General features: G+C 46.6%; 1 protein-coding gene across 2 annotated transcripts in view; it reads left to right on the top strand.

The window, feature by feature from the left end:
- The first annotated feature begins 1273 nt into the window (after nucleotides 1-1273).
- Unk (unk zinc finger) overlaps nucleotides 1274-19325 on the top strand; it is a 30620-nt gene continuing 12568 nt past the window's right edge. For both annotated transcript variants that reach the window (XM_029483363.2, XM_021176103.3), the window contains exons 1-4: nucleotides 1274-1433; nucleotides 17456-17665; nucleotides 18757-18933; nucleotides 19087-19217. In XM_029483363.2, the coding sequence (XP_029339223.1) occupies nucleotides 1330-1433; nucleotides 17456-17665; nucleotides 18757-18933; nucleotides 19087-19217 (622 nt within the window). In that variant the 5' untranslated portion in view covers nucleotides 1274-1329. The remainder of the gene's footprint in view (nucleotides 1434-17455; nucleotides 17666-18756; nucleotides 18934-19086; nucleotides 19218-19325) is intronic.

Genomic DNA, 19325 nt, shown 5'->3' with positions numbered 1-19325 from the left:
GGTCAGAGGACAAATTCGTGGAGTGGGTTCTCTCCTTCCACCTGTACATCAGTCCCAGGGATCCCACTCAGGTTTGCAGCCTCGGGAAGCAAGCACACCTTTACCCCTACTCATCTCCGTCCTGTTGCTGTTTGGTTGTTCTTGTTCGGGTTTTTAGACAGTAGCTCTGCCTGACCTAGAACTACCAATGGATACCACCAGGCTTTGAACTCAGCGATCCACCTTCCTTTGCTTCCTGAGCGCTGGGACCGAGATACATGCCACCGTGTTGGTTTTAGAGATAGGGTTTTAGTACGTAGCCTAGCTTGGCCTGGAACTTGTGATTTTCCTCCCTCAGGATGTACCGATATATCCAGCCTGTAGAAGTCATTTCATAAAACCATATTCCTAAATGTGAGGCAATTGCCTTGTAGTTCCCGAAACAGAAAGGTTTTTCCAGAAAAGGGAACTAGAGTGGACTAGAACATTTTTTTTTTTCTCAGCCCCTGGCCCTTCTCATGGAGTCTATCACTATACTTCTCAACAATTTACCAAAGTACCTAAGAGACTACTCTAGATAGAGATTAGGTTCTCCCTTGGACCTTAGCCTACTGGAAACAAGGTATTTGGGCCAACCACTGAGTTCAGAAGGAGCCCAAGTGGAGGGGTTCCAGGTTTCAGGGTTGATAAATGTTAATGATGCCCAGGAACAATATGGTGTATTGTAATTTTTAAAAACAAAACAACAATACAAAGCTTCCTCAAACTATCTGCTAGCCCGCATACTTTCTCTGGTGATTTACAGGTTACTATATTATATTATGAAAATATTGGCTGAGTAGCTTGCTGGCTCGGGGGCAATGCTCTAGACTGACTTTAGAAACGGTGCGCCAACTGTACTGGTACGGAGGCAAGGCAATTACTGCACTGTTGGCAGTGTAATTACATTTGGAACATTCTCCGTGGAATCGTTTCAGGCCTCCCCAACTGGTTCCTTGCTCTCCGGAGGATCCAATTTAAAGGTAGAGTTCACCTCCGACCACACTGACAATGCTCAGGTAATAGTTAAGAGTGACTAGACTACAATTACCACAAGGCATCGCGGATCCTCAGCATCCGGGACACCGTCCGCAAAGATTTCTGGGTATTGTGGTCTTGCACTTTAGCAGCGACACTGTGCCAACGGTAAAATTTCACCGGAAAGGAGGACCACAACTCCCAGCAACCTTTGCTGCCGAGCGGGGGGTCTTCACGTTCTCGTGGCGCGGCGCAGGCGCTGTGGGTCTTCGGCGCGGACCGCGCAGACTGAATAATAAAAGGGGAGCGGCGAAGAGGCAGGAAGACAGGACCATGTCGAAGGGCCCCGGGCCCGGCGGCTCGGCAGCTTCCTCGGCGCCCCCGGCCGCTACCGCTCAGGTGCTGCAGGCACAGCCCGAGAAACCGCAGCACTACACGTACGTAGAGCCCCCCCCGCCGCGCGCGCACGCCTGACGTCAGCGGCCAGCGTGAGTCACGCGCGCAGGGAGAGCGCGAGGCTGTGCCCCCCCCCCTTCCTCCGGCTCGGCCCAGACCGGTTCCAACCTGCTGGGACCGGTCCCAGCTTCCTTCAACTGTCACCAACCTCTGGTCGGGCAGTGGGGCGGGAAACTCGGTCCCAGCCTCCGAGTCGGAAAGGCAGGAGCGCGGGTCCCTAATCCACACTTCTCAGGCCAGGCCTCAGAGGCCTGACGGTCTCAGACATAAAACCCGATAAGTCCACGACATGACAAGTGGAAGTCTGTACCAACCAGCACAAGACCTGTCTAGAAATGACTGTTTGCTTGAAGTCTCGGGAGGAGACTCCGTGCACCGGAGGCCTTTTGTATCTTTAAGGCCTGTTAGATTGTCCACGAGGATCACCCATGCTTGAATTCCCTTAAACAGTCAAACGTGCAGACGTGGGCTCACTCCATGCAGGCTGTACTGTCCAGCTTGAGTCGGCGACATCCGGGGTGTTAATGGTTGCAGACCCCTTCAGCATCGGGCAGGCGAGGGAACCTCATCGTAACTGGCCTAAATGAGATTGCCAAAATGTAAAAACTGCATGTGTACAAGCTTAGGTCCCAGCCTTCCTTGCTGTCATGTCACCGTAGGCCTAGGTTCTGTGAGACAAAGGCCAATGCTGTGGTTCCTCTTGTAAAGCCCTGTTGGTTTCCATTCCCTGCTGTGCCAGGAGTGTCTCCACTGGGTGCCTGAGTGATGGGCCGGTTTAGGAGGTTCCCAACCTGTGGAAAGGTCAGAATCCGAGAGATTGAACAACACTCCAGCCAGGAGCTGGCAGCATCCGAACTAAAGTCAGGCAGAAGCAGCTCTGGCTCGACACTTTTGGGAGATGGGACAGGGGAACATTAGTTATAGAAAATGTATTGGTTTCTTCGAGTGAGTGGCTAGTGTTGGCTGTCATCATCCACACTTGACTGTAACTCAGGTTAGCCTTTCAAGTCTGGTGGTCATCAGTTGGTCCTTTCTTACTGGAGTTCTCTCCCTCTGCAACCTTGCCATTGCTTTTGATGAGAAGGTCTAACATCAGGATAACGCCACTTATCTGGTCACACACACAAATTTGTAAACTTAGTGGAACTGTGAAAAACATTTACATTTGTTTATTTGTATGTGAGTCTGTGGGAACACTCTCGCAGCGCCACGCAGGTGTGGAGGTCAAAACAGTCTGAAGGAATTGGCTCTCTCCTTTTACATCGAGGGTTCCAGGGATTGAATTCAGTTGGCTAAGCCTGGCCACTGCTCTGTCATCTCACAGTCAGGACCTTGTGTTGTAGTATTAAACTGAAACCCAGGCCTCTTACATGTTGGGATCACATCTGTCATTGGGCTGCGTCTTCGCCACGTACCCCCAGTTGTTTGTTTATCCTTTACTTTTTAAGCTAGGATTTCGCCAAGTTGTTTGTGCTGGCCTTGACTTGCTTTAATCCAGACAGAACTTGAACTCAGCATCCTCCTGCCTCAGATTTCTTTTCTTTCTTTCTTTCTTTCTTTTTTTTCTTTTTTTTCTTTTTTATTTTTTTCAAGACAGGGTTTCTCTGTATAGCCCTGGCTGTCCTGGAACTCACTTTGTAGATCCGGCTGGGAAATCCTCCTGCCTCTGCCTCCTGAGTGCTGGGATTAAAGGCATGCGCTACCACGCCAGGCTTTTTTTTTTTTTTTTTTTTTAAGATTTATTTATTATGTATACAGCGTTCTGCCTGCATGTATCCTGCAGGGCAGAAGAGGGCGTCAGATCTCATTATAGACGGTTGTGAGCCACCATGTGGTTGCTGGGATTTGAACTCAGGACAGTTCTTTTAACCTCTGAGCCACCTCTCCAGCCCCTGCCTCAGATTTTTGAGTAGCTGGGATTACAAATCTGTACCACTGGGCCTCATTTTGGAACTTTTTAATGATCTCTGGCTACTTGGATCATGGTTTTTTGGTACAATTCCAAACAAATTGGAATAAATCTTGGTTTCTTTTTGAGAATGTGTGTGTAATGTACACATTGTTGCTTATAGATCAGGGGAGGACATTAGTTGTCCTATCCCTCTTCATTTCCTTAAAGTAGGTTCTTTGGGGCTAAAGAGATGGCTCTGTGGTTAAGAGCACTGGCTGCTCTTCCAGAGGTCCTGGGTTCATTTCCCAACACCTACATGCAGTTCATAGCTGTCTATAACTAGTCCACGGGGATCCTATGCCTTCTGGTATGCAGGCATACACATAGACAAACCACCCATATACATAAATAAGTCTTTTTAAAAATAGCTTATTTTACTGGGCCTAGCATCTGCTTCCTCTACCTCCAACACTGGGGTTGTAAGCATGTGTGGCCATGCCTGGCTGGACATGGCGATGAGGATTCAAACTCAGCACTCACAGAGCCTTCTCCACAGCCACTTTTTTTTTTCTTTTTGAGCATAAGGTCTTACTGTGTAGTTTTGCTTAGCCTGGAGCTCACTGTTGCTCAGATTGGCCTCCCTGGGGGATCCTTTTCTCTAAAACTCTGAGATAACAGGAGGTGGCCAGCATGAGTTCTGCAGTCTGTTTCTGTGTTGTGTGGTCGCCCAGATACTGTGAGATTACATTAGAATGCTTTTCTGATCATTTTGAAATTACAGATGAAAGCGGACACAGTGAAGTTGTCAGCGTCTGAGTTGTTTGCTTGCTTGTTTTTCAAGACAGGGTTTCACTATATAGCCCAGTTCTGGAATTCATGGCTTTGAACTCAGATCTGCCTGCCTCTGCTGCTGGAGTAGTGGGATTAAAGGCACGTGTATCATTGCCCAGCTGTATCTGAATTTTAAAATTTTTTTATTTTATTTGTCTAATGTGTGTCTGTGTGTATGTTTGTGTAGCAGGAGCATGCCTGGTCCTTTTGAAGCCAGAAGGGGACATCAAATCCTCTAAAACAGGAATTACAGATGGTTGTGGGCTGCCGCATGAGTGATGTGAAGCAAACCAGGTTCTCTGCAAGAGCAGCCAGTGCTGCCTGCTGAGCCGGCTGTCCAGCCCTAATATCTGAGGTTTGATCCTCTTGATTCTCAGCTGTTTGGTATCTGTTCTATTTCTTTCTTTTTTTTTTTTTAAAGATTTATTTATTTATTATATGTAAGTACACTGTAGCTGTCTTCAGACATACCAGAAGAGGGAGTCAGATCTTGTTACGGATGGTTGTGAGCCGCCATGTGGTTGCTGGGATTTGAACTCCGGACCTTCGGAAGAGCAGTCAGGTGCTTTACCCACTGAGCCATCTCACCAGCCCCCTGTTCTATTTCTTGAGGGTTGGTACAGAGTCATGGACCTTGGCTCCTGAGGCATCTTTATTTATTAAATCATGTATTTATTTTGTGTGCCTGTGGTATGAGGGTAATGTATATGTGGGCATTAGTTATCTCCTTTCTCCATATGGGATATAGAAATAAGGTTTGGTGGCAAGTATCTTTACCTTCTGAGTCATCTTACCAGCTTGAGGGTTTTTTTGTTTTGTTTTGTTTTGTTTTTTTGTTTTTCAAGACAGGGTTTCTCCGTGTAGCCCTGGCTGTCCTGGAACTCACTCTGTAGACCAGGCTGGCCTCGAACTCAGAAATCCGCCTGCCTCTGCCTCCCAAGTGCTGGGATTAAAGGTGTGCACCACCAATGCCCAGCTTATAGCTTTTTATCTAAAAAATTAAAAAAAAAAAACCCAGAACAACCAAATCAGAGAAGCCAGCTGTTTGTTGTGGCATTTAAAAATTGATAACTTGAGCAACTGGGTCCCCCAGGCCCAAGTGCGGGAAGCATGAGGCGGTGTCCCTGATCTGTATTACTAAGGTGACTCAGTTGCTGTCCTTAGGGATTAGTGGATGGAGGTGTTAGGACAGTCTTCATACATAGCACAGACACACGTGGCATTCACTGAGGCACCTTCTCTACCTGCTTCCAAGTGTGGTCTTACGGTGGAGCCTCCATGCCCAGCTGCTGCTGCTGTTTGTGCACTGGCATTTTGCCTGCAGGTATATCTGTGAGGGTGTTGGATCCTTTGTAGCTGGAGTTACAGAGAGTTGGGAGCTGCCATGTGGGAGCTGGGAATTGAACCCCCATCCTTTGGAAGTGCAGCAAGTGCTCTTAACCATTGTTCCATATCTCCAGTCCCATAATGTTTTGCCTTTTAAGACTTTCTGACGTGTTGTTTTTAAGGGAGTTTGTTTTAGGACAGTGCTCTCAATGAAGCCCAGCCTGCCTCAAACTCAGAGTCCCACCCCTCGCTTTGAGATGTCTGCTGCTATCGTTTGACTTGTTAGTTCCCTGGTCACTCAAGGTTTTCTGTGGAAGATGACCCCAAGCTGCTAATGACCCCTCTGTCTCTACCTCCCAGGTGCTGGGGTTACAGACCTGTGTCCAGGAAGGCTTGAACACTCCTGTAGCCAAAAGTTTATGACAACATGGTTTGAAGGATAGTTATTTTGTTGATATTTCCCTTTAATCTTTTTTTTTTAGAATTTTTGTTGTTGGGTGTTTGTTTGTTTGTTTGTTTTGTTTTGTTTTTTGTTTTTTTGAGACAGGGTTTCTCTGTATAGCCCTGGCTGTCCTGGAACTCAGAAATCCGCCTGCCTCTGCCTCCCAAGTGCTGGGATTAAAGGCGTGCGCCACCACGCCTGGCGTTGTTGTTTTTAAGATTTATTAACCTAATTTATGTATGTGAGTGCACTGGAGCTATCTTCAGACACACCAGAAGAGGGCATCAGATCCTGTTACAGATGATTGTGAGCCATCATGTGTTTACTGGGATTTGAACTCAGGACCTCTGGAAAAGCAGTCAGTGCTCTTAACCACTGAGTCACCGCTCCAGCCCCCTCCTCTCAATCTTTTTAATAATCTTGCATTAAGGGAAATTGAAATAATCAGCAAATGGTTGCTGCTATTTGTGCTAGCCATGAGAAATCCAGTCCTTAAAGAAAAATATGATTATATCAGAGTTCTGTCATATAGTTCCAAGTATTTGATTAGCACTCAGGAGAATGACGGTGATGTGTGTGTTAAGACATTTCCAGTGGCGGGCTGGCAAGATGGCTCAATGGTTAAGAGCACTGACTGCTCTTCCGAAGGTACTGAGTTCAAATCCCAGCGAACCACATGGTGCCTCACAACCATCTGTAATGGGATCTGATGCCCTCTTCTGGTGCATCTGAAGACAGCTACAGTGTACTTACGTATAATAAGAAATAAATCTTTAAAAAAAAAAAAAAAGACACTTCCAGCATAAGAACCAGTGTGTCTCTTTACTTGACAAGGGCAACATTTAAACCAGCTTTGTTTACAGCAAGTCTACTTTGTATATTAGAAGAGTTTTATAAAAAACAGACTCAAGAATAAGAAATTGGCCAGATAGATGGTGGTGTCCCACACTTTAATTTTGTGTGTGGTTTTCGAGACAATGTTTCTCTGTGTAGCCCTAGCTATCTTGGAACTTACTTTGTAGACCAGGCTGGCCGCAAACATTCTGCCTGCCTCTGGGCCACCACGGCAAGAGTCTCCAGAGTGCTGGGATTAAAAGTGTTCCCTGCTAGGACAGGCTGAGGAAGGTATCATTTATATATAATAACAGTTTCTTTTGTTATTTTGCCCCTGTAAGAGGCAGTATGCTTCAGACATCCCTGTTTTGGAGTCCTTCAGCGTAGCTTAATTCTTAGACTTGTTAATGCTCTTGATGCAGGAAAATGAAATTCTAGTTACTTAAAAGGTTTTGGGATGATTTTATTTATTCATTTATTTTTGAAACGGTCTCACTGTACCTTTGAATTCAAAGATCTTCTTGCCAGTGCAGGAATTAAAGGCATGCAGCACAGATATCTGCCCTCTAAGTGATTTCTTAGAAGAGAAGTGCTCTATCTATAATCCTGTCTGTACCGGCATCGCCTAGATTTAGGCCTTGGTTTTTTGTTGTTGTTGTTATAGGTGTAACATTGTGTTTATTTTGTGGGTTGCAGATGTCAGAGGACTGTTTGCAAGAGTGGGTTTCATGTCCCATGTGGACTGCAAGAGTGGGTTTCCCAGACTTGGCCATAGGTACCAGCTCTTACCGTCAGTCAGTCCAGGTCAGGGTTGGTTTCTTATTATTATAGCGTTATTCAGGAAAGACGGCGTGGTTCTGGTTGGTAGGATGACTGCCTCCTGGTCTGTATAGAGAGGGCGGCTATTTTGAGGCGGTTTGTTAGTTGCTGCATTGCTATTATGAACCTTATTTGATTTCATCTGATTGTGTTGGGAAGATTTAAGAAGTGGACATGTACTGAAATCGTCGTTGCAAATTGCAGTAAAGCCACACACATACTGGAGTGAAACTTACTGAGCGGCAGAAGTCACCCACTGAACTCATTGCTTAGCAGCACGAGAGGAAGAGTTAAGTTCCAGTAGTCCTTTCTGGTTATTTACATGCTTATCAAATCAAATTAATTTCCCGCAGAACAGAAAGGCTCCTTGTGGCTTCAAGTCAAGGCTCAGCAAACCCCATTACTCCAGTGCCAAGCTGACAGGAGGCTCTTAAGCTTGGTGCCTGCTTGACAGTTGTTAAACCTAAAGTAGGGATTGAAGTTACGATTTGCTTAATGGTTAAGTTTCTTTGTTTTAATCCAGCGGTGTTAGATCCTAAAGAAGGCTCCCTCAGCCCATATGCATCTGCTTTGACTGGTGGTCTCTGTCAACCTACAAAGACTGACCTATTGCTGAGGGCAGCTGGACAACTCTGAACAACTTAGAGAACTCCATCTTGGGCACTCTGTAAGGAGCTTCTTTGGAGATAGCACCCCATGTAAGTGCAGAAAACAAGACACCCACGTGGACCTACTACTTCCCGATTCCAACACCCTGATGCCTGAAGGTGAGGTCTCTTCTTCTCCTGTGTCTCAGAAGCCATGTGCACACTTAGAGCCCTGCAGCCTGAGAATTGCACAGGCAGCCTTTCTTGCTAGGCATTTGCCTGGCTGTGATTTTCTGTTAGAAGCTGCTGGGTCAGGAGCTATGAAAACAGGCTCCATCAACTTCAGCACACAGTGGAGGAGAAAGGCTCTGCTTCTGTTTCCAATCTGGATAGAAGTTGTTTAATAGTTAAAGATTTTGTTTTTGTTGTTCTGTAATCCAATTGTGTTTGACCCTAAAGAAGTGTTCCCACTGGCCAAGTATATCTTCTGTATTTTGAAGTTGCAACTATGGACATTTGCGGCTAATCCTCTCCTTTATTTGTAAGACAGGATCTCTCTTCGTATAGCCCTGGCTGTCCTGAGACTCACGGGGATCCTCCTACCTCTGCCTCTGAGAGCTGGGATTATTGCACCACTGTGCCTGGCCTCTGCCTTCCCTTTTAACGTGGATGAATTTGGGGGCATACTAATGTGTTATGTGAAGGTTGATGCTGACTGTAAACTTTTCTGCCATTCTTAGTAATACATAAGGTTACACTAACCTAGTTATTAAAAATACTAAGATTCTTGGTTTGGTGTTATCTAGATGTGCAGCATTCCATAGCAGGGTCGCCCTAGACAATCTTTTTAATATGCCTAGCGACAGAGACTCCTGAGAACCATGGGAAACAGCACATGTGATCATGAGCATGGGGTGTATTTTCTGTTCAGTTAGAATATTCTGGAATTAGACAGCTGTGATGATGACACCATTTTTGGTTTTCTTTGAGACAGGGACTCACACCAATCTGCCTGCCTCTCCCCCATGTGCTGGGGTGACGTGTCCAGCGACATTGTTTTTTCTGCTTAAAAGAATTTTTTTTAATCAACATGTTAGTTATCCTGACGTTTCTCCCTCCCGTCTTCCCATTGCTCTGCTACCCCTCTTACAGCCCCCTTCCCTTCTTCAGGCGTTGTCTCAGCTAGCTCAGGCTGGCCTCAGACTTGCTGGCTTTCCAAGTGTAACCTTGAACTTCAGATCTTCCTGCCTCCACTTGAGTGCTGAAATTACAGGTGTGCATTGCCATTTGTAGTTTATGTGGTCCAGGGTATCTAGCCAAGATCAAGCCCAGGACTAACCGAGGTACATTTTCAGCCCAGTGATTGTACTTGATCAAATATACTGAAAACTGCCACATGTACACTTTAATGAGTTTAAACTGTATGACTTTTTCTCAAATTTTTAAAAGTTTTAATAAGGATTACTTCCATAGAGGCTTTTGAACTTATGATCTGTTCAGCAGTCTTCTGTTCAATACGGGAAAGACCATGATTTGCAAAAAGCTTCAAGTTGCCCTCCTCCCAACCTGTCAGTATCTGTGTTCTTACATGTGTGCCTCAGGTGCATGCCCCATGTCACCTGAGGTCAGAGAGCTAGTGAGCTTTCGAGCTAAGCAGACACTCGCAGAAAGTTTGACAAGTGTCTATAATTGACAACTGCTAAAGGAAGAAGCCTGTCTTCCCCAAATGGCTTCATGACCTGAGCTGGGTTCACTTCCCAGGGCAGGAACGGTGTGGAAGAGAATGTCTGCTAGGGTGGAGGAGCCCGTTGTCGGTACAGATGGGTGGTCAGGGCAGCCAGCCCACAGGATTCAGGCACGTAGGTTGGTGCTAATCTGCATTCCTTGTAGTAACCACAGCAAACTTTTTATCATTTTTCTGTAAAATCCCTCAATTTTCACTCCTGTTTTTCTTTGCCGGTGTGTAGAATTTGACAGCACTCTCAAGAGCTGAGGAGGAAGTGAAGATGGAAAGGAGACTAGCATCTAAAAGCAGACATAGCGTTCTCTGTGAAGTGACCTTTTCCTGTGGTGGCTCAGTTTATTTAGGAGATAAAGAAGATAAAGATAGATAAAGAAGAAACTGAATTTATCAAATGGTTCCTCCCTTATTTTCTGTGTCACAGTTTGCATCCCATGTTCAGCATTGACCCCTATGGCCACCGTCAGTCCTGAAAGCCTGGCTTCATAACGAGGACTGGGGAGGTTCAGGTCTCATCATGGCTTATATACAGAACAGCTCCTTCTATATGGTGTGCTAGTGATTAAAGTTTTAACTAGTTTTCATGTCCTAGCTTTTTATTAATTTTGTTATTTACTGTGTCTTTTAGTGATATTTATTTACAAGGTTTTGTTACTTGGTGACCTAATGCCTTTTTTTTAAGTCTGTGTGAATCAAATCTGTCTAAACATAAATTAGAGATCAATACTTTTCTATTTGAAAACGTATAATTTATTATTATTATTATCATTATTTATGTATATGAGTACACTGTAGCTGTACTGATAGTTGTGAGCCATCATGTGGTTGCTTGGAATGAAGGTTGCTCACTCTGACCTAAAGATTTATTTATTTATTATTATATCTAAGCACACTGTAGCTGTCCTCAGACGCACCAGAAGAGGGCGCCAGATCCCATTACAGATCTCATTACGGATGGTTGTGAATCACAATGTGGGTGCTGGGATTTGAACTCAGGACCTGCAGAAGAGCAGTTAGTGCTCTTAACTGCTGAGCCATCTCACCAGCCCTAATTATTCTTATTATTTAAGTTATATGTGTATGTATGTAGAGGAAAGTATGGTGTATGTGTACCATGTGAGTGCAGTCCCCTCAGATCCCCTGATGCTGGAATTTCAGGTGATTGTGAGCTGTGCAACATAGACGCTGAGAACTGAACTGTGGTCCCTGCAGGAACAGCATAATCTCTTATGAGCTGGGACATCTCTCCAGCCCTTGAATTTATAGACTTCATGTAGCTTGCCTTTTTTTTTCTTCTCTTTTCTGAGTTTTAGAAAATAGAGATAATCCAGTGAATATTGAAAATAAATCAGTTATTTTTCTTTAAGTAGATGCATGCATCTGGTTTAAGTTTAAAGAACACTAATCATATTACAAAGTGATTATGATTATTATATGTATATAAAATTACTTGGAGAAAAGTTTTCAGAAGGCCAACAAGTGGGTTGTGTGAAATCTTCATTGTTTAATTTCTTCGTGGTGTCTGTGGCTGGCCTGGCCTTGAACTCACAGTGATCTGTCTGCCTTACCTTTCCAAGTGTTGGGATTATATGTGTGTACCCCCACACCCTGCTGTGATGGCTTTTTACTCCGGTGCCTGAGTAGTGCGCTGAGTCGTCCCCTCCCCTGTGGATCACTGCTTCTTGGCTGCTATGGTTCCTTGAGTGTGGGGCTCTGGGAGATTGCAGTGTAAAGAGTATAGTCCCAGAGTCGTGCTTCCTCTCGGTTCTTGGAGGAATTGAGAGCCTGGGTGAGTGTCCCTTGGCTTTTAGCCTCTTGGGTTTCTGGAGAGCTGATTGAAGAATGGTTTGTAGTCCATTTAGTTCTCAGATCTTGTCCTCTTAGAACTTTTCTTTGAAACAGGATCTCACTATGCAGCCCTGGCTGACATAAAACTGCCAGTATAGGTCAGGCTAGCCTCCGGTTCATAGAGATCCATCAGCCTCTGTCTCCTGAGTGCCGGGATTAAAGTCTTGGGTGTGGCCTGGGGCTGACTGGACACAGCTGTGCATTTTCCCTGAAAACCTAGCTCTCCCAAGGTAGTAGGGGTCCACACCTGTCATCCTGTTTGTCCAGAAGGCAGATGCAGGAAGTTATCCTGGTTTTTAGTGAAATCCTTTGTTCCCTTCATGGAAGATGGAAGCCAGTGATCTAGGTGGTTTTGTTCTGGTTTCCTGTGAGTGTAAAGTGGGAGAGAAAAGAAAAAATGGAAAATTCTAGAGAAACACTTTGATGCATAATTAACAGATTGTACAGTTTTGATAATGGTTTATGCATAAGTTTAGAAATCTTTGTAGTACCGGGCAGTGGTGGCACACGCCTTTAATCCCCACACTTGGGAGGCAGAGGCAGGCGGATTTCTGAGTTCGAGGCCAGCCTGGTCTACAGACTGAGTTCCAGGACAGCCAGGGCTATACAGAGAAACCCTGTCTGGAAAAAAAAAAAAAAAAGAAAAAAGAAAGAAATCTCTGTAGTGAGTTAAAAGTAGCATTTATTTGTATATTTATTTACTTAATGTGTATGAATATTTGCCTGCATGTATGGAAGTGTGCCATGTGCTTGAGTCGCCTCCTGGAGCTGGAGTTGTGTATGGTTGTGAGCCACCATGTGGGTTCTGAGAATCAAACCCAGGTCCTCTGAAAGACTAGCCAGTGCTCTTAACCACTGCGCCATTTCAGCAGTGTGTGTGTTTCTGTATTTATGTCTGTGTATCCAGTACACACATGGTACCTGCAAAGGCCAGAAGAGGGTATATGATTCCCTGGAAGTAGAATTATAGACAGTTATAGACAGTTATGAGCTATGTAGGTGCTAGGAATTGAACATGGGTCCTCTGGAGGAATAGACAGTATCCTTAACTGCTAAGCCATCTCTTCAATCCCCCAAAAGTGGCTCTAATTTTTGTTTTGTTTTGTTTTTCGAGACAGGGTTTCTCTGTGTAGCCTTGGCTGTCCTGGAACTCACTCTGTAGACCAGGCTGGCCTCGAACTCAGAAATCCGCCTGTCTCTGCCTCTCAAGTGCTGATATTAAAGGCGTGCACCACCACTGCCCGGCTGGCTCTATTTTTTTTTTTTTTTTTTTTTGGTTTTTCAAGACAGGGTTTCTCTGTGTAGCCCTGGCTGTCCTGGCACTCACTTTGTAGACCAGGCTGGCCTCGAACTCAGAAATCCGCCTGTCTCTGCCTCTCAAGTGCTGATATTAAAGGCGTGCACCACCACTGCCCGGCTGGCTCTATTTTTTTTTTTTTTTTTTTTTTGGTTTTTCAAGACAGGGTTTCTCTGTGTAGCCCTGGCTGTCCTGGAACTCACTCTGTAGACCAGGCTGGCCTCGAACTCAGAAATCCGCCTGTCTCTGCCTCTCAAGTGCTGATATTAAAGGCGTGCACCACCACTGCCCGGCTGGCTCTATTTTTTTTTTTTTTTTTTTTGGTTTTTCAAGACAGGGTTTCTCTGTGTAGCCCTGGCTGTCCTGGCACTCACTTTGTAGACCAGGCTGGCCTCGAACTCAGAAATCCGCCTGCCTCTGCCTCCCGAGTGCTGGGATTAAAGGCTGTGCCACCACGCCCGGCTCTCTATTTTTTTTTTTTAATGTGTTGTTTGCCTGTATGTATTTATGACTGTTTGTGTGTGATCGGGGTTTGCATGTGGATGCCAGAGGTCAGCTTTGTGGAGTCAGTCGTCTCTTGACATTTTTCTTTGTTTCTGGAGATTAAACTCATGTCAGGCTTCTACAGCCACCCTTATCCACTGCGCCATCTTGTAGGTCTTGAAGTATTCCTTTAAAAAACCCTGTGTTTGGCCTCTTGTCCTATGAGAGTTTTTTCTGCAGTCCATTTCAGTCTTGAGTGCTAAGCTCTGAGTTACTCTCCAGCATGTCTCACATGGCCGAAGGCTGGCTGCTCCCTGTGATGGTCTGCCTCATGGTGCTGTCATGGGGTGTTGGTGTTTCCTTTGTGAACTTTTAATTCCTTGATGCTTGATTCAGAGAATACTCTCTATTGTACGGTTTGCTGCTGAGTCATGTAGAGTGTAATATGTAGTAGTTTTATATATATATATATAAAACCTGAGAAGGCCTAACCTAAAATCCTAAAGTACAAAACTGATCACAGACATGACATCCCAAGCAGAGGGCCAAGTGTGATATCTCATTGAGTAAAAAATACTTCTCTCCTAAGCCCGAGGACCTGGTCTTGAATACCTAGCGTCCAGATAAAGCTAGGTATGGTAGCACATGCCTGTAATCTCAGCACGTTGACTGTGGAAACAGGATTCTGATGGTTTGCTGACCCACTGGTGTAGCCAAATTGCTGAGCTTCAGGTTCAGTGACAGCCTTTGTCTTAAATAGGTGGAGAACAATAGAGGAAGGCACCCAACATCAACTCCATACACACGTGCACCAAGTACTCACGCACACATACGTGTAAATACAAAAATAAAAACTTTAAGACCAAGTGGAAAGTTTCTCTTCTCGTTCTGTGTACTGAGTCACAGGTAGGGGTGGGCATGGTGTGCATACCTATAATTCTGGTTACTCAGGAGTTGATATTTCTAAAATGTATGTGAAATGTACATTTGTAAACAGTCTTCCATCCTCATGATAGCTTAGGTACAGTGTAGATATCCAAGTTCAAAGATGATCATCTCAAGCACTTCAATAAGGCATCGTCAGCCTGTAAAGGAAAGTGTGTGCGTATGATTAATACGCAGAGCAGGGCAAGAACTAAGAAATGCATAGCGTGGACCTGGGTGTGTAGCTTAGTGGGAGAGTGCTGGCCTACTATGTGCAAGGCCCTGGGTTCTGTCCCCATTTTTCTGGGCAGTGAGGAGCTAACAGAGAGCTAGGTGGAAGCAAGGAAGACTTCTCAGGAACCGTGACACCCAAAGGTTCATGTCCCTTCAGTCCAGCTCCTGATGGCTCCTCCAGGGAAGGAATGAGATGAACAAAGACAGGAAAGATTTCTGGCTACAAGCATTCCAGTTGTAGCCAGAATGAAGAGGAGTCAGAAAAGACAGTTGGAAGAGCACAGTGGGCCTGATGGACGGCACTTGGAATGCGAGGCTGAGCGGTGGTGGCAGCTTTCCCAGGCTTTAGGAAAAGTAACGAGGCCTTTTAAAAAGAGCGCTCTATCTGACACGCAGCAGCAGCAGCAGCAGCAGCAGTGTGGCCTAGATGATCTGTTGCCGTCACCCCACCTGAGGAGTTCCTGCCAGGCAGGATGTATGGAGCCATTGCATGTGGCACTGGAGACATTGCTGCCCCAAGGATGCAAGCTCCATGCATAGCTTCTACCCCAGGCGAGCGGCTTTCCAGGACAGCTATGCCAAAGTTAGGGACCACACACTAGTGTTCTACCCTATCTATCGCCTGTGTTCTCACCAAGAGGCTGACACCAGACTTTGTTTTGTTTTATTGTTCTTGAGACAGAGCCTCACTAAATAGTCCTGACTAGCCTGAAATCCTCTGTTGTAAAGGCTGGCTTCCAACTCACACAGATCCATCTTCCTCTGCCTCCTAAGTGCTGAGATTAAAGTGTGTACCACTAAGCCCAGCCTCAAATGTGTTCTTTTTCTGAGTCAGGGTCTCACTGCATAGACCAGGCTGACCCCAAACTTGCCCGAGCCTGTGCCAAGTAGTGGGGTCAAAGACTATGCTTCCACACCTTGTCAGACTTTTCTTTGTTTGTTTGTTTTTGAGACAGGGGTTTTTTGTTGTTGTTGTTTTTTTGTTTTTTTGTTTTTTTCGAGACAGGGTTTCTCTGGGTAGCCCTGGCTGTCCTGGCACTCACTTTGTAGACCAGGCTGGCCTCGAACTCAGAAATCCGCCTGCCTCTGCCTCCCGAGTGCTGGGATTAAAGGCGTGCGCCACCACGCCCGGCTTTGTCAAACTTTTAAGAGCACCAAAAAAAAAACAACCAAATTTTTTTGTTTTTTGTTTTTTGTTTTTCGAGACAGGATTTCCCTTTGTAGTCTGGCTGTCCTGGAACGTACTCTGTAGACCAGGCTGGCCTTGAACTCAGAAATCCTCCTGCTTCTGCCTCCGAAGTGCTGGGATTAAAGGTGTGCACCACCACTGCCCAGCCCACAACTTTATTTTACAACTAAAAACACAACAAGTTCCCTAATGGTTAACATGGCTTGCACCTAAAATCCTAGCTATTTAGGAGCCTAAGGTTACCCAAGCCTGAGACTTTGAGGTCAGCTTGGGCAACAACAGCCTCAAGAGAGCAGCAAAATATTGGATACCATCTAGATAGAGTCACAGATAGTCAGCAATTCAGTTCTTCAGTGTTAGTGTATCCCATGGAATATGCTAGGAAACTACCCAGGGCTTAGCTGCAGCTCTGTCTTAAGTGGGTGTTCGGTGTTACACTTCTGTCTGACCCTGTGTCTAGGTCTGCTTTTATTGGTCAGACATGTGAGCAGAAAGACCTACTTCTATGCCCTTCAGATCTAGGCTCCACCCAGCTCAAATCAGGTTGCTTCTGCCTTACTCCCTTACATTTATAACCACTCTACACTGGGCACTCTGTATGTCTTCCCACCTCACAATCCATTTGTTGCCTGTATAATTACGCTTGAAAGAATGTCTGAAGAAAATGGCCTGCCAAATGGTTTTGAAGATGGCACCTGGTGATCTGAGTTGGATCTTGGGACCCAGGTAAAGGTGGAAGGAGAAAGCCAATTCCACACTTTTCCCACCCACCCTGTACACAATGAAATAGTTAAAGGAAGCTGCACTGACTGCCTAGTCAACAACACAGTCTAGGAGAACCTTAGGCGGGATGAAGTGGAGAGAACACATTTTCCCAAGGTTTGATGCCCTCCACTGCAAGGAGTATGGAGAGGTTTTGACATCCTGGCTATTGTTACATGAGGGTAGAGGAGAGAGAATAGCCCAAGCTGTCGTCGTCGTCTTAGGTCTAAGGAGATCAGAACCTCTGTGTGAACCCCTTCCCAATATCTGTGCGAGTGTGTGGGCATCTCAAGGACAGCAATCAGAGCTCGTCCAGAGGGACACTTTGCAAACAGAGCCCCAAAGCAAGCGATGTCTCCATATTTCTCCCCTCAGTCCACAGTCTCAGCTTGGTTCTTGGTATAGGGGAAGCCTTGGGATGGTCAGGTATATGTGGGCAGCAGGGAACCACAGACGCTGGGGAGGTTGCACATGGTCTTGTGAATAACTCTTTCCCTATGATTAGTGGCTTGGCCTGGGAAACCTCAGACGGCTCAGCCAAGCTGCTGTTGAGTACTACAGCTGGCCTCTACAACACGTGGGGCCCTTGTGGCCTGCAGCTCACGCTGGGTGGAACCTAGATGCTGGGACATTCTAAAATCTGAGGTCCAGCCTCAGCCCTGGACCTCTCTTGCTGTCCCAGTGGGACTGGCACCCCAGAACAGTACCCCCGGGACTTGGGGGCTCCCTTTTTGCTGAGAAGCAAAGAGTTTCACTCAGCGCCTGTCCCATCCCTTACAGACAGTCTCCCCGCAGGTACCTGAAGGAGTTCCGCACAGAGCAGTGCCCACTCTTCGTGCAGCACAAATGCACACAGCATCGGCCCTATACCTGCTTCCACTGGCACTTTGTGAACCAGCGTCGCCGCCGTTCCATCCGCCGGCGGGATGGCACCTTCAACTACAGTCCAGATGTCTACTGCACGAAGTATGATGAAGCTACAGGCCTCTGCCCCGAGGGCGACGAGTGAGTGCCCTGCCTGCCCTCAGAGGAGCCCAGGTCTCCTGGGTCAGATGCCCTCAGAATAAGCGTGGGACATTTAGGAAGCTAGGCTGAGGCTGCTCTGGGAGCCTGGCTACAATCTATAGGTCAAACTTGGGCTCATCTGCCCCGACTAAAGGTACAGCACGGGGAGTAGCTTCCATTTTCCTTTGCCTATATTATATGAAAGCCAAAAATCAGCCTTTCTTCCACTAAGGCCACAAGACCACATTTGGACAAAACTGATTCCCTGGGTTTTCTTTCATCCTCTATGTCCTGTTCCCATCTGCTGTACCATCCTGTACAGTTCCCACTGTGGTGGCAGCTCAAAGAGACAGACAGACAGACAGACAGACAGAGACAGAGGGAGCCTGCCTCACTGTTTACCTATTGGCTGATCTTTGTTGTTTGAGACAGGGTCTCATACAGAACCCTTCCTGTCCTGGAACTCATTACTTACACCAAACTGCCTTCACATTCACAGAGACCCATCTTCCCGTCTCCCAAGGGCTGGGATTAAAGGCCTGTGCCACCATGCCTAGCTTGTTGGGTAACTTTAAATGTCTTTTCACGATCTCCTGCTCAGATATTGGGTATACCATTAATAACAAATGAGGTGGCAAACTTGGGACCATTTCTGGCCTTCCTTGCCATTTGTTGAGCCTCTCTGGGAAGTGCTGGGAAGTGTTCAGGTCTGTACAGTGCTCTTGGCTTTTCCTACGGTGGCCAACCTTTTTCACGGAGGTCAAGGTTGACTGACCTCAGAAGCCTATTTAAGTTCGTGGGACACGTGTGCAAGTTTCAAAGGGTTGGTTCTTGGGAGCCGCCTGAGTTGAGTAGCATTCCTTATCCAAACGTATTCATCTAAAAGTGTGTCCCCCCCAAGTGTCTGCAGGCAGCCGCCTGGGGACTCCAAGCCTTCAGATCTTAGCGCTCAGACACAGAGCCCTGGTGGCCAGAGGGTTCATCCATCTCTTCCTCAGTCCACCGCCACTGCACCCTCTGGACCACGGTGACAGCCCGGCAGCTGCCTCCGGAGGCGGCAGAGGTGACTGACCTGGGATGCTGTGTTCCAGGTGCCCATTCCTGCACAGAACCACTGGGGACACTGAGCGCAGGTATCACCTTCGCTACTATAAAACTGGAATCTGCATCCATGAGACAGACTCAAAAGGCAACTGCACCAAAAATGGCCTGCACTGCGCTTTTGCCCACGGGCCTCATGACCTCCGCTCCCCTGTTTACGACATCAGGTAGGCTGATGCCAGGCTGGGGGAGGGGGACAAGGGGCTTAGCTTCTGTAGCTGCTGGCCCCAGCGAGGCAAGAGAGCTGAGGCACTGTGCTCTTTCCCAGTCTCTTGTGCTCCTCCCCACACTGTCTGTCCTTGCCTCTTCTCTTCTCCCAGGGAGCTCCAGGCCATGGAGGCCTTGCAGAATGGCCAGACTACAGTAGAGGGCAGCATAGAAGGCCAGTCAGCTGGGGCTGCAAGCCATGCCATGATAGAAAAAATCCTCAGTGAGGAGCCCCGGTGGCAAGGTACAGGCAACTTCAGGCGGCCCTGGGACCCCCCTCTTCATAGCTGCTCGAGGCTTTGGCCTGAAACTACCTGCTTTTTCCAACTGAAACTGTCATGTCTGGTCCATT

Source organism: Mus caroli, unplaced genomic scaffold (assembly GCF_978045245.1).
Source record: "Mus caroli unplaced genomic scaffold, Mus_caroli_1 scaffold_13, whole genome shotgun sequence".
NCBI classification, from domain to species: domain Eukaryota; kingdom Metazoa; phylum Chordata; class Mammalia; order Rodentia; family Muridae; genus Mus; species Mus caroli.
The sequence above is the reverse complement of the archived record's forward strand: the minus strand, read 5'-3'. Positions and strand labels throughout refer to the sequence as shown.